This window comes from Mixophyes fleayi, chromosome 6 (assembly GCF_038048845.1).
Source record: "Mixophyes fleayi isolate aMixFle1 chromosome 6, aMixFle1.hap1, whole genome shotgun sequence".
NCBI classification, from domain to species: domain Eukaryota; kingdom Metazoa; phylum Chordata; class Amphibia; order Anura; family Limnodynastidae; genus Mixophyes; species Mixophyes fleayi.
The window spans coordinates 46,231,437-46,245,057 of NC_134407.1; the positions used below are offsets into that span (position 1 = coordinate 46,231,437).

Below are 13,621 nucleotides of genomic sequence, written 5' to 3' on the forward strand. Positions count from 1 at the left end.
TGTCCACCCTTGTTTTATAAGGCCATGAACCAGCACTATGCCTTTAGGTCCCACATATGATTTATGAACCTATTCCCAGTTATCCTGTTAATCTAGTACAACAGGAGTGTAAATGTTGGGAAAATAATCACTGTGCGCTAAACATAGGTTAGGAAAAAAGGGGGCTGAGCTTGTAAAACTGGGATACAAGGGAGCCTTATTCTTTCCATGCTAGTTGCCCCTTCTTCGTGTTCCCGACGACAGGTCCAATGCAGGGCTGAAACTGTAATTAGGTGCTCACTAGCATTAAGAATATTGTGTATTGTACAAATAGTCAAGCTATGTTGTACTTGCGTGTGTCACGTCGATCGTGCATATCATGTCTTTATTCTCTTATTTTTACCACAGGTTCAGTGGCACTGCCGATCTCGCATGATTGCTGGGTCCAACTTCTACATTGTAGGGCGGGATCCAGCTGGCATGCCCCATCCTGAAACCAAACAGGATATGTACGAGCCAACACATGGGGGCAAAGTGCTGAGCATGGCACCAGGACTGACATCTGTGGAAATCATTCCATTCAGAGTGGCCGCCTACAACACAAAGAACGCAGCTATGGAGTTCTATGATAAAGAAAGGTAAAGAAGATTTATAATGTATAGTACTTATAGGTATACAATATTGCATTACAATCTCTTCTTAAATAAAGTTTAATGGTTCTGCAGCAATATTTAAGATACTTTTACTGTGCTTGTAGGTAAGTGCTACTTATAGCTACAATGATATCTTACCTTTAATTTGAGCGTCTATAACATTTTGGTAAAATGTACTGACTTCAGTGATCTATAAATCGAGCACAGTAGATTCGGATCAGTCTCCCGGGCTCCGGCGAGAGTTGGCATTTCTCCCGCATCCCGGAATTCCCTTCTTAAAATGGCGCGATTCACCGAGAATTCTTGGTGAATTTGCGCCATTTTGGCTCCGCCCCCACAAAAACCGTCATTTCCAGCGCAGGGCGGGGCCAAAATAATGTGTTTGACCGCGCCCCGCCCCTTTCTGCCCCTAGTCACGCCCCTCTCCCGGAAACAAGTTTCCGGGAGTAGGCAAGTATGTATATTCACACAAACTACAGGGTATTGCAGTATATAATGCATATATAAATAATGTATCAGGCCATAGGTATAATCCCAATAAAGTGCAAATGCAAAAAATGGTTGTAGCAGAATACTTTTATCCATTACCAATAGAAGTCCCATTGTCATGGTGTTGCTAAAAACTTCCTACAGCTTCCAGCAAATCAAGGCCTTGACATGTGTTTTGCACAATGCTGTGTCAAGGAGCCTCGTGGAGTGTTGAAATGATAACCTTAAATAGGAATTGACCAGGAGTGATTGGGTGCAATCAGAATACCACTTGTATACAGACACTATATACTAAAGTCACATTGCTGGACTTTGACTATGTTGGTGGTAAAATATTGAAATAAGGGGTTTTGAGGCAATATTGGTATTTCATGGTGTATCCATAAAGGAACCCATCCTATATATTTAATTTTAATTTGCCTACAGTATCCTTCTGGGTGGTTATAGGATTTAATTGACTGTAGGTTCTCTGGTAATGGTCAAATCTGTGCTATAATTGTAACTAGGGATGATATAATTTTCTACATTCCATACTCAACTTATTTTTAATTTGTGATGTCAATAATCAATTAGAACAATGTTATTTACAGTAGGTCATCAATTGTCATTATATAATGGATGTGTTGTTTTCATTTTTAGACACAGCGAATTTGACTTCATCTCTGGAACCCGTATGAGAAAACTGGCACGTGCAGGTGACAACCCTCCAGATGGATTCATGGCCCCCAAAGCTTGGAAAGTCTTAACAGATTATTATTGCTCACTAGATAAAAATTGTTGATTTGAAAGCACAAACAGGAACTCGAGCAGCAAACCAATATTGTAATTTAAATGATTAAACCCATTTATGTGCTAATTAGTAAGAAAACCAATTTTATACTTTTTAAATACATTTTTAATGGCTGTTTTTGTACTTAGAAATAATATTGGAATTAAAAATTCCCCATAGCTAGAGAGATATTAAAGTTAAATACATTCATGCGTAGAAGTCTGGACATTAGGTACTAATGGAATTTTTAACAAGACAGTGCAGTAGTAAGAATCAGTGATTGTGCTTTTGGTGCTATTTCTACAGAAGACTGAAAAATAATCATGTGAAAAAACAGCACTCTCTTGACAGAGGTAATGCATTGAGCTGAATTGTGACGCTGCCTTAGGCTGTAACATTATGTATTAGGATACACTAATTGTTAAGTAAATATGGAGCCCTCTCTGACATTTTGTATTGTGTGCCATTTGGGATTTTCTCCGTAATTGGACAGCATTGTAGAATAGATTTACACTTCAACAGAATTACATTATTTATGAATTATAAATGTTTGGGTCTATGAACCCTTTTAAAATGCATCAGAATGCAGGCTCATTGCAGTCACCGAAAAACAGATATTTATAAAAGGTCCCTCTGGCTTCTTAAAATGAAAAAAGTGGGGACTCCCTTATCAGGCAACAGTCCCATTTATTGCGGGACAGTCCTGGATTCCATGGTGATTGGGAGACCGAACCGCATGTTTTGGAGCGTTGATTGAGCTAGCAGGCCTGGGTGAGTGGGAGGCCAATTTAATAATTGGAAATTTTGGGAGGGTTGTGATAGGGGCCCACAGTGGTTTTAAAACTGTATCTAGCACAATCTGTACTTATCATACTTCTTACACGATCATGAAATTGTTTTGTGTAATACACAGGATGAAGGGCAGCACAATAATAAAGCTATAGGAAGATAATGTGTAAACGTAAACTCAATTTCACGATTGTACTAAACTGTTTACGATTTGTACATAGTAATCACATCTATGGCCTAGTAGTTTGTATGAAAATCAACTGTTGAAATTTTTATATTCTAGAAAAAAAAATAATCAGTATTTTTATAAATTGTTTAAAATATGTATCTGCTGTTTTTAGTTTAAATGTATGTTCAATTGTACACATTGTGTGGTGGACCAAATTTGTACTGTGTGTATGAAGTGACTTGCTATAAATGAAGCAGATCATAAGGGATGTAGTTCAGAAATAACTGGAGTGTTAACGATCACCTATCTCTCCACTGAAATATAAAAAGTTCTCCTACAATAGAGAATGGATTTAGCACTTGTTTGCAGTAATTATGAAGGATCTGTGTTCACAAATTAGCACATATTTTGATTACATTGTAATTTGGATTATTTCATAAAGTGTACATTTATGAAAAGATGAGACAGAGGTGTTGTGCCTTTTTAACAAAATATTATCCTTACCAATGTCTCTCAAAATGTCATACTGCTTACTTACATATCAAATAAATATTTATATATATTTACCTTTTGTCTTGTGAATGTTTTATATAAGCGCTTATTCCCAAACAGATCTGAGTTGATATTAGTTTGGCATAACTAAAGTGTTATGTAAGGAACATTAACATATGTTGCTAAATCCACACATTGTTTGTATATTTGCATATATTGACACAATTGGTTGTTTTGGCCACATTAAAATTAAATGTCAGCTATAGCAAACCTCCAAATACTCCTGATTGGATAATTAGGGCATGCTCCCAATCAGCCCTAATATAACCTAACCACACCAAGATATACCCCACCCTTTCTGATAGACCAAAAATCTGGACTTTTGGAAGGTGTGTGCATATAAGTAGCCATGTTTTGAGCAGCTATAGTCTCAGACATGTAAAAAGAATTAGCTGCAACATTCCGTATGTAACATCCCTCCACTCCGCTCCTGAGTGGGATCATGCTAATATGCTGTGTTCACGTTAATCACTTCCACTCTTGTTAGCACAGTACCTCCACCCAAGTCTTCTAGGCTACATACTGTGGAGATGTGGCGACTTGAATCCACAGAGAGCTCTCAGGGGTAAGACAACACAGCATGTATATAGAGACCACCTTGACACGTTCATTAAAGGGAATGGGTGATTAGAATAAGGATTTAAATTCAGTTGTGGCACAGTAGGACTAGGTTGGAACATATAAAATGCAACAGACAGTTTAAATTCTCAACCACAATTAAGGAGTACACCTGTCAATCTCTCGTTGTAGGAGACGTCTCTCCAAACAGAATGCGTATATCCACACTGGCAGACTACACTACAGCCAAACTACACCTGGTTAAATGCTTGAGTCTACCTTATGGAATGCATAGAGAGGTGTCTAGGATAAATATATCATGCATTTATTGACATTGTGCTTACATTTCAAAGGAAAAGATAAAAAATTAGTAAACAGATGATGGGTAGATAAAATACACTTAGGAGTGTTACATAAAATAAGTAATAAATGCACAGAAAAAAATCATGGTGGCAATGATGGTCAATAGTGTCTATACTTAAGGAGATCCACTCCTATTGTAATAAAATATCTGTTGCAATAATGGAAACGTCAAATCTTTAAAATGTCCAAGAATGGTATTGAAGGATAAACCCAAATACTTGCGATCAGTCCTGTCCTGATTTGAAGTAAACAATAGGTGCCGTAGAAACCTTGTATCCAACTTTGCACAGCTGTAACTATTGTATCCTTTACCCTAGGGAGTGGACTCTCCTATTTTCTAGCAGCTGAGTCTTTAGGCCACCCATATATAGGACAATATTACACCTACCCTAGCTGTGCGCACCCACCATCTGTTTCTATTAAACTGGTTGCCTATAGGAACTGACCACTCCCTGATAGCACCAAATAGACAAGTAGCAATGAACAAATACAATTGAATGACAATAGAAATAAACTTGAATCAAACAAATCGACTAGAACAACCCTTAAAGTGAGCATAACGCAGAGTGACTAAAACAGCTCAGTCACTAAATGCTGGAATATAAACCTCCCCTGCACATGTATAAATTTGATTAAGGAGTCTCACAGCACCACAATCACACTTACAACAATTCGCTCACTCTGACTGTCTAAAGCGGATAATATATGCACATTTACAACATTGGATACAGTTGGTGCACTTGTAGCATTACTCGGATTATGTGAGTGTCTCTTGTGTATATCTCTGTAGTGATTAACTTCTCCATAAGTGCAGTAACAACTCATTAAACTTGTTGGTGTCATTAACTATTATGTAGTTAGGTAAGGCTGCAGGAGCACGACCCAGAAATAGTATAAAATCACACTTTATCTCAGTTCCTTTGCAGCATGTGCATCTGTGTTTAGATGATGACTACACTGGTGTGTCACCATGGAGACAGGACAGGTTGCCACCAACTGGGACCAAATCCCATCTTGCTTGCAGTCCTATTTGCTCGCCTACAGTTCACCCAGACAAGGAGACTCCCTCTCTGGCCAGGCACTAGCTTTGTATGCCCACAATAGCAACTCTTTACAGGCTCACCCAGAGGTTCACTGGCACAAGTCCTGGCACAGCTATAGAATCACATATATGTATAAAATATGTCATAAAATGCAGGTTGAATGGAGCCAAATAGACTTTGGGTATTAAGAGGACAGGAAGTATATTACATGGAACTTACATCAGACATGGGGGTAAATGTATTAATGTCCGGATTCTTCAACTCCGGCGTGTTCAGCGTCTTCGGCGATTAAATTTAAAGCGGCGCTGCATTGTAAAGGGAAACTTCCCTTTACAAGGCAGCGCCGCTTTAAATTTAATCGCCGAAGACGCTGAACACGCCGGAGTTGAAGAATCCGGACATTAATACATTTACCCCCTATTGTCAGAAATGTTTTATGCACGTTTTACTATTTTCGAACTTGTAAACACTTTACAGGAAACACGGCACTATTCAAAGTTATGGGCATGTGAGAATATATGCAGGATACATCTTGCTCAAGTCACTTTTAAACCAAATAATTTGATGTCGACATTCATGCCCTACTTAGAAGCAACATGTTCTGAATATTACTATAATTATCTATTATTTATGTAGCCCCAAGATGCTCTGTACTGCCAAATAACTTTCAAAAAATATATTGTATGTTTTTATGCACAGCAATCCCTGTCCCAGCTGAGTTTACAATCTCCATGCCACAAGTACATTAACACATACACATTACGGTGTTTGACTGTAGGTATTGTAAATGTGCTACATGCACTTCTGCTGGTACACTCAGCATTGAAGTGGCTTCTGTTAGTGGAACATACCCCTCAACTGCTCTGGAGTCCTGATCCATAGGACAGCAGAACAGTCCAACTGGAACAGTTGGAAGGTATGTAATGTAATACATTATATTCAGTAGGTCCTGAAATATTAAATTGTACCTTACATGCAACAAGCTTTGCACATTGCCATGTACAAAACCAACTAAAAATATAGCAACCAACTGAGAAGAAAGTTCACAAAGCAGTTAGTGGGTCTGACTTACCTCTCTCTCTGAGAGTACAGCAGAGGACCTAGTACTGAGCCTTGTGGTACTCCAAATCATAAAGGAAGTGGACCAGAGATGGATCCAGAGAAATTAACACTAGAAGAGTAAATAGGTAGGATGAGAACCAGGATAGGACAGTGTCTTGATGACCTAGGGATTGTAGCATTTGTATGAGAAGAGAGTGGTCAACAGTATCAAATACAGCAGAGAGATCCAAGAGAATTAGAAGAAAGTAATGGCCTTTAGTTTTAGCAGCGATCAGGTCATTGACCACCTTATTCAACACAGTATCTGTGGAGTGTTGGGAATGAAAGCCTGACTGAAGAGGATCCAATAGATTGTTTGCAGAAAGAAAGCATGAGAGGTGAGCGTAGACAATTCTCTCAAGAAGCTTGGAAGGTATGGGAGGGATATGGATGGCAATTTGAGAGTGGGTTTGGGTTAGAATTTTGTTTCAGAATAGGAGCGATCACGACATGCTTGAATAATGATGAGAAGTTACCAGTAGAGAGAGAGAGAGATTACAGTTTTTAGTTACAGATAGAATGAGCACAGGAATCTACCGACTTGTGAGGGTATAGGATCAAGAGGACAGGAGAGATAAGGAGTAGGAAGATAAGGAGAGAGTAGATACTTCGTCTTAATTTGTGGGATCAAATGGAGAGTGTCAGAAGGTGATCTCCGTTTGATACCATTTCAAGACGGATCTTATCAATCATCATCATTTATTTATATAGCGCCAGCAGATTCCGTAGCGCTTTACAAATGGGAACAAACATTAATAAAAAAATACTGGGTAATACATACAGACAGAGAGGTAAGAGAACCCTGCTCACAAGATTACAATCTATAGGACAATGGGAGTTAGAAACACAAGGGCATGTGCTACATCATATTGCACAATGGACCAGCTAGAATGCAAAGGTAAAAGTATTGAGTGGGCTGTATGTGTGGCAATGTTGGTCAGAGGGTTGTTGTCTTGTATTAGCAGTGTAGAGGATGGTAATAGAGTAATCTAGGGAGATTAAGATGGTGGTGAGGAATATCATAACCTTGTCTGAAGAGGTGGGCTTTCAGTGAACGCTTGAAGGTTTGAAGACTAGAGGTAAGTCTTACTGTGCGAGGGAAGGAATACCACAAAGTGGGTGCAGCCTGGAAAAAATCCTGTAACCGAGAATGGGAGGATGTGATGAGAGTGGAATAGAGACGTAGATCTTGTGCAGAACGGAGGTGTCGAGTTGGGAGATATTTTGAGACAAGTGAGGAAATGTATGTCAGTGCAATTTTGTTGATGGCCTTATATGTTAGTAAAAGCATTTTATATTGGATTTGTTGAAATACAGGCAGCCAATGTAGAGACTGACAGAGTGGCTCAGCAGAGGAATAACGGTTTGCAAGGAATATCAATCTAGCCGCTGCATGCAAAATAGATTGTAGGGGTTCAAGTCTAACTTTGGGAAGACCAGTAGGGAGGGAATTGCAATAGTCGATGCGGGAGAGGAGTGCATGAATTAATGTTTTTGCAGTGTCTTGTGTCAGATATGTGCGTATTCTGAAAATGTTCTTTAGGTGTATGTAACATGATTTAGATATAGAGTTGATGTGGGGTATAAACGACAGTTGTGAGTCAAGTTACACCTAGGCAACGAGCTTGCGGGGTGGAATTTATGGTCATGTTATCAACAGAAATAGAAATGTCAGGCAGGAAACTTCTGCTTTTGGGTGGGAATATTATTAATTACATTTTTAAAATATAGAGTTTGAGTTGGCGAGAAGACATCAAAGATGAAATGGCAGAGAGAGAGTCAGTATCGCAAGACAACACAGATGGTGAAAGATCAGCAGAGGATAGATTTGTGTATCATCTGCATAGAGATGATACTGAAATCCAAAGGAGCTTATTAGTTTTCCAAGAGAAGTGGTGTAGATAGAGAATAGCAGAGGACCTAGGACTGAGCCTTGTGGAACTCCAACTGATAAAAGAAGCGGAGCAGAGGTGGATCCAGAGAAATTAAAACTGAAAGAGCGATTAGATAGGTAGGATGAGAACCAGGATAGGACAGTGCCTTCAAGACCTAGGGATTGTAGCATTTGTATGAGGAGAGAGTGGTCAACAGTGTCAAATGCAGCAGAGAGATCCAGGAGAATTAGAAGAGAGTAATGGTTATTATTTTTTGCTGTGATCAAACCATTGACAACCTTGGTCAGCACAATCTCTGTGGAGTGTTGAGAGCGAAAGCCTGACTGAAGAGGATCCAATAGGTTGTTTGCTGTAAGAAAGTGTGTGAGGCGAGTGTAAGCAATTCTCTCGAAAAGCTTGGAGGGGCATGGGAGCTAGGACGGTTATTTACAAGAGAGTAAGGGTCAGAATTCTGTTTTTTTTAAAATGGGAGTAATCACTGCATGCTTGAATAGTGATGGAAAAATACCAGTAGAAAGAGATAGATTACAGATTTTAGTTAGAGAGGGAATGAGCACAGGAGACAGTGACCTACCAATTTGTGAGGGAATGGGATCAAGAGGACAGGAGGTAGAATAGGAAGATGAGAAGAGAGTAGAAACTTCTTCATTTGTGGGATCAAATGAAGAGAGAGTGTCAGAGGGTGCTACAAAGGAATTGAGCTGATTGCTTGTCAAGGGAGATGATATAATTTCAAGTCTGAGTCGAGTAGCTAATAAGGTGGTGATCTGAGAGGGGGAAAGGAGCATTAAGGAAATGAGAAACTGAGCATAGTCTAGAGAAAACAACATCCTGATGAGTAGCGGATTCAATCCACTGGGAGAGGCCAAGTGAGGATGTTAGAGAGAGTAGTTTGGAAGCAGCATTGGAACGTGGATTAGAAATAGGGATGTTGAAAACACCCATGATGATGGTGGGGATGTCAGTAGATAAGAAGTGTGGGAGCCATGCAGACAATCTTATCCATTAAGTAGGAAGCAAGATCCTGGGCACTGATGGTAGTCTAAAAAGTTTGTGATGGGAGGGTTAAGAAGAACTAAATGTGTTAAAAAGGTGTTTGGGGTTAGAAGCCTGAGCACATATGAGAGATTGGAAGTATGTTTATTTTGCAGTGTTCAGAGCATTTCGGAGTAGTAGATAGCAGTATATGTTAGGAAATCATTAGAGGTATGTGATTATGCCAGTGACGTTCTGCTTTGAGAAACTTTTTGAAGATCTTGTCTTACTTTATTGTGCCATGGTGGACATCAAAGTCAACGTAGAGTATGAAGAATGACTGGAGCCACTTGATTAAGGGCAGTAGCTGTAGCTGTAGAATGTAGAAATTGGGAAGAGAAGGTGTTGTGGGGAGGTGGAAAACTGTTGAAAATTAATAGAGTTCAGATTTCTGCAGATATGAGAAGGCTTACTAGAGATTTACAGAGAGGTTAAAGCACTGGGAGTGAACCTGTAGCTGGGAAGGTGATAATCCAAAAGTGTGAAAGAAGTGTTAAGGAAATCAGAAATTGTGCATAGTCGAGAACACAAGATCAAGGCAGCATGGGAGGGCTGGCAAAGTTTAGCCAGGGGGGGGGGGGGGCAAGACTTGACTCAGCAGCTTATTAGAAACATTTTAAAAAAAAAACCCAACTCAACTGTTGTGTACGTGTCCAGCCCCAGGCAACCGCTGAGAATAGGGTTCAAACTAATCCATGAGTATTTCTGAGAATCTTATACTAACCATAACTAGCAATCGATATGTGCGATTGCTTCTTCGATGACACCAGATTGCTGCTTGTAAATGTAGATTAATAGAAGACCAAACACCACACATTTCTTAGAACCTGAACCATAAATACCTTTAATGTAAATTTATCTTTGCATAAATAATCTCTAATTCTTAATAATAAAAGAATTTGAGTTGGAACTTAATTTAAATGTGAACTATTAACAAATGTAGGTGTGAATGTAAGTGTATTTGCTTTTTTTCTTGTGCGATTGCAATTTGGCGGGCTTGCCATGATAATACATATTTCTGCACGTTATTGCTAAGTGGGCTTAATTTTTTGGGAGGACAGATAAGAAGAATGACTGTGCATGCTTAAAATGCTTTATCCTGTGTCACCTCTTTAAAATCCTCCAGAAGATATAGACTTAAAGAGGAGGTCAAATTTAATACTAGAAAAGGGCTAAAATTACACAGAGTAGTAGTAACTGAATTATTTTTTACCATCTTTTGTGGGTCACACGTTGTCTTCATGGAGAGCTTGGTATGTAGGTGGATACAGTTGGGTTTTTGTTTTCTGGCTTTCTGGTAAAATGTTTGTTGAGCTCAATGGGACTGTCATTCAGTTTCAGTTGTTGAGAGCACTAATGTTAAGCACTAGATGAACAGCATCGACTTATTGCTAAGCTCTGTTGTCAGGAATTCTTTGAAGTCTCTTTCCAGGTTCTCCAGTTTTGGCACTTGATCATTTCTATCTCCTTTCTGGTAAGCAGCTATGAAAGTTTTTCTTTCAACTCCAAATAATCTTTCATGGCTGAATCAATTTGTTAAAATGAGTCCTGAATGGACAAGAGGACCATTTAATGACTACATAAATGTAGTGACTGAGATAAGTTCAGAGTAGATTAGGGATACCAGAGAATGATCTGAGCAAAGCATCATGACAATAGAATAAACTTTATTAACATTTGGCAGAACATTCTAAACATCAAAATAGGATCTATAAGTGAAACGCTATTATGTGTACTGAATAACAAACAGGCTATGAGACAGTAGGACCTTAACTCTTTTTTGGTGTTCCTCTTTAAACAGAGGTTTTGAGAGTGGAAGAATTCAATGAACTATGCAGTCCAGAAACTAGCACCAACCATCTTCACAAAATAAGATGTGTGTTCCTCTAATAACCAAAGCAATTGTTCAAAAACCCTGGTAGACCAAGATTTTTAGTATAGATATTGACCTCAGGGGTTGGTTATACATTATAATTGTGTCAACCTATTCGACTGTTGACTTTTCAAACTACATCCTGACCTCATAGTCTTAGAGATAACCAACAAGGAGGATAAACTTCCCTCTTGGATCTGTAACCTCCAGTCAACATACAAAGCAAACAGAATGGCTAAAGCAAATGATTCCCCTTCTCTTTTTCTAATTGGCCTACATCTGTAATAATGGCTCCATTGTTTCCTTTCTAGCCTTTACTACAACCAAGTGAGATACAGGACCCTGTGTTCCATGTTAGCTGTAGTTTCACCCATCTTTTTTCTGCACTTATTGTATTTGACTGAACATTTTTTTTTTCTCCTTTGTGCACTGTTGCTTAAGAATAACACGTTTTCATGCTGTATAGGTAGTTAGTATCACCATCTGTGTAAAATGTAATAGTGATAGAGATCCACATGTGTACCCTCGGACATCACAAGGGGGCATTGGAGGGGATTCTTGATCACTGAGTTGTTCTCACCATCAATAGTTGAACTGTTTTACTTTTTACACAAGTTACTCATTTTTAGACAATATACACTATATTTGCAACACATTGAACCACACCCATTGATATTAATGCAATTCTCTGACCATTAGTAGGTGAACATATGGCTACATTATTTTAAACCCATTCAATCTTTAACAAGACACATTGCATATAGGGCTTTTTTGGGACAGCAACGTAAGTGTCTGCAGTTGAGTATGGAGGTAATACTTTACTCTATAGTTCTATTAAAAAGTAATGTCCGATTAACATTGAACAATTTATTTTACCTCTATTGTTAAAGATTTCTCCCGGGCTACCCCCCTTCAATGTAACGACCGCCCTCGTTATATCCGACTGACCCCTATCCTGTGCACCTTCAAACGGGCACTTAAAACTCATCTGTTCCCTAAAGCTTACCAGCTATCCTCCTAACCTTCTCCATTCTTGTTCTTCTCAACTCCCTCCCCCCATCCCTGTATGCGCTTCTTTTGCGCCTAATTCCTCCCACTAACTTCCTCATGTGCCTGCTTTTCTGTTTGCCCTCCCTTTAGGATGTAATCTACAGGGTGATTCAAAAGTCGCAGTACACCCTTTTATTTCAAAAACTCTAAAGGAATTGGGCCGATTGGCCGATTTCAAGATGGCGCCCATGTTTGGTACATATCGTAAAAGATAGACCACGTCACCCATACCTTACTGGAGTATTCAGGTTTCACAATTTCCTGTAGAGTTTTTGAAATAAAAGGGTGTACTGCGACTTTTGAATCACCCTGTATTATGAGCTGGGTCCTCTTCACTCCTGTCTCTATACTTATTACTTCTGCCCCAGCCAAACTGATTCTGGTCTTGCTTGGAGCCCAAGTAGTACTTGTTTATTGTCCTGTGCTGTTTATCCTGTGAGGTCTATTGTTTGTAATATGTGTGGTGCTGAGGATACCTTGTGGCACCTTATGAACATAGCATAATAGTAATAATAATAGAAAATGTTTTGGGGTTTAGTAATTCTTTAAAATGGAAACAGCTGTACATGCTGGACCATTGCTTGCAGTTTGGTAATAGGACTCAACATTTAATTCACAATAAGGTTAGCCTAATGAATCATTTGTTCCTACATGTCTACCATTTAGGAGGCACTCCATATTTTACATCTACAGACATGGCCTTTTTCGCCTTACAAAAGGACTTGAAATCTCAATCTGGTCAGAGATGAAACCTAATCTCATCCCTATACTTTTAATGGTACGCATTTTTCCAGTTGCACTTATGTGGGAAAGCTCATTTCTAGATGCACTTAAGAAAAATTGTCATTGAAAAGTTGTCCACTTCAGGACAAACCCTCCAAAACTATTCAGATTCTCAAAAGGCCACTCATGTCTACCTCAGTTTTCTTTATCCCAGACATAGCAAGTTTTACACTTCTAACTGTTCTACAGATTGCCGCACATGGTACTCATAAGTGGACTGGCTCTCCTGCTTGTTAATCTAAAGTTGCCTCTTAGAGCAGACTAGCAAACTTCTGCACAAGTTGGTCAGACTGCCTGCACCAGGCTTAGCTGTACGTTCTATGCCACTTCTCTCATTAGTGACAGCACTCTCTTGCTGAACCTTGCCAAGTTCTGAAGCCTCCCACTCATAACTTAAGACACTTGCTCTCGAAAACATCACTCGAGTCCCTTTGTAACCCTCACGCTGACATGAGTTTGATACTCCACAGCGGTCACCTTGCCTAGCCCCTGCTATATTATAAGTGTAGGGTAGGAAGGG

At 39.2% G+C, this 13,621-nt stretch overlaps 1 protein-coding gene across 2 annotated transcripts in view; it reads left to right on the forward strand.

Annotated features, from left to right (window-relative positions):
* PAPSS2 (3'-phosphoadenosine 5'-phosphosulfate synthase 2) overlaps positions 1-3,414 on the forward strand; it is a 64,856-nt gene extending 61,442 nt beyond the window's left edge. For both annotated transcript variants that reach the window (XM_075216383.1, XM_075216384.1), the window contains 2 exons: positions 388-617; positions 1,761-3,414. In XM_075216383.1, coding sequence (XP_075072484.1) covers positions 388-617; positions 1,761-1,902 — 372 coding nt within the window. In that variant the 3' untranslated portion in view covers positions 1,903-3,414. The remainder of the gene's footprint in view (positions 1-387; positions 618-1,760) is intronic.
* The last annotated feature ends 10,207 nt before the right edge of the window (positions 3,415-13,621 follow it).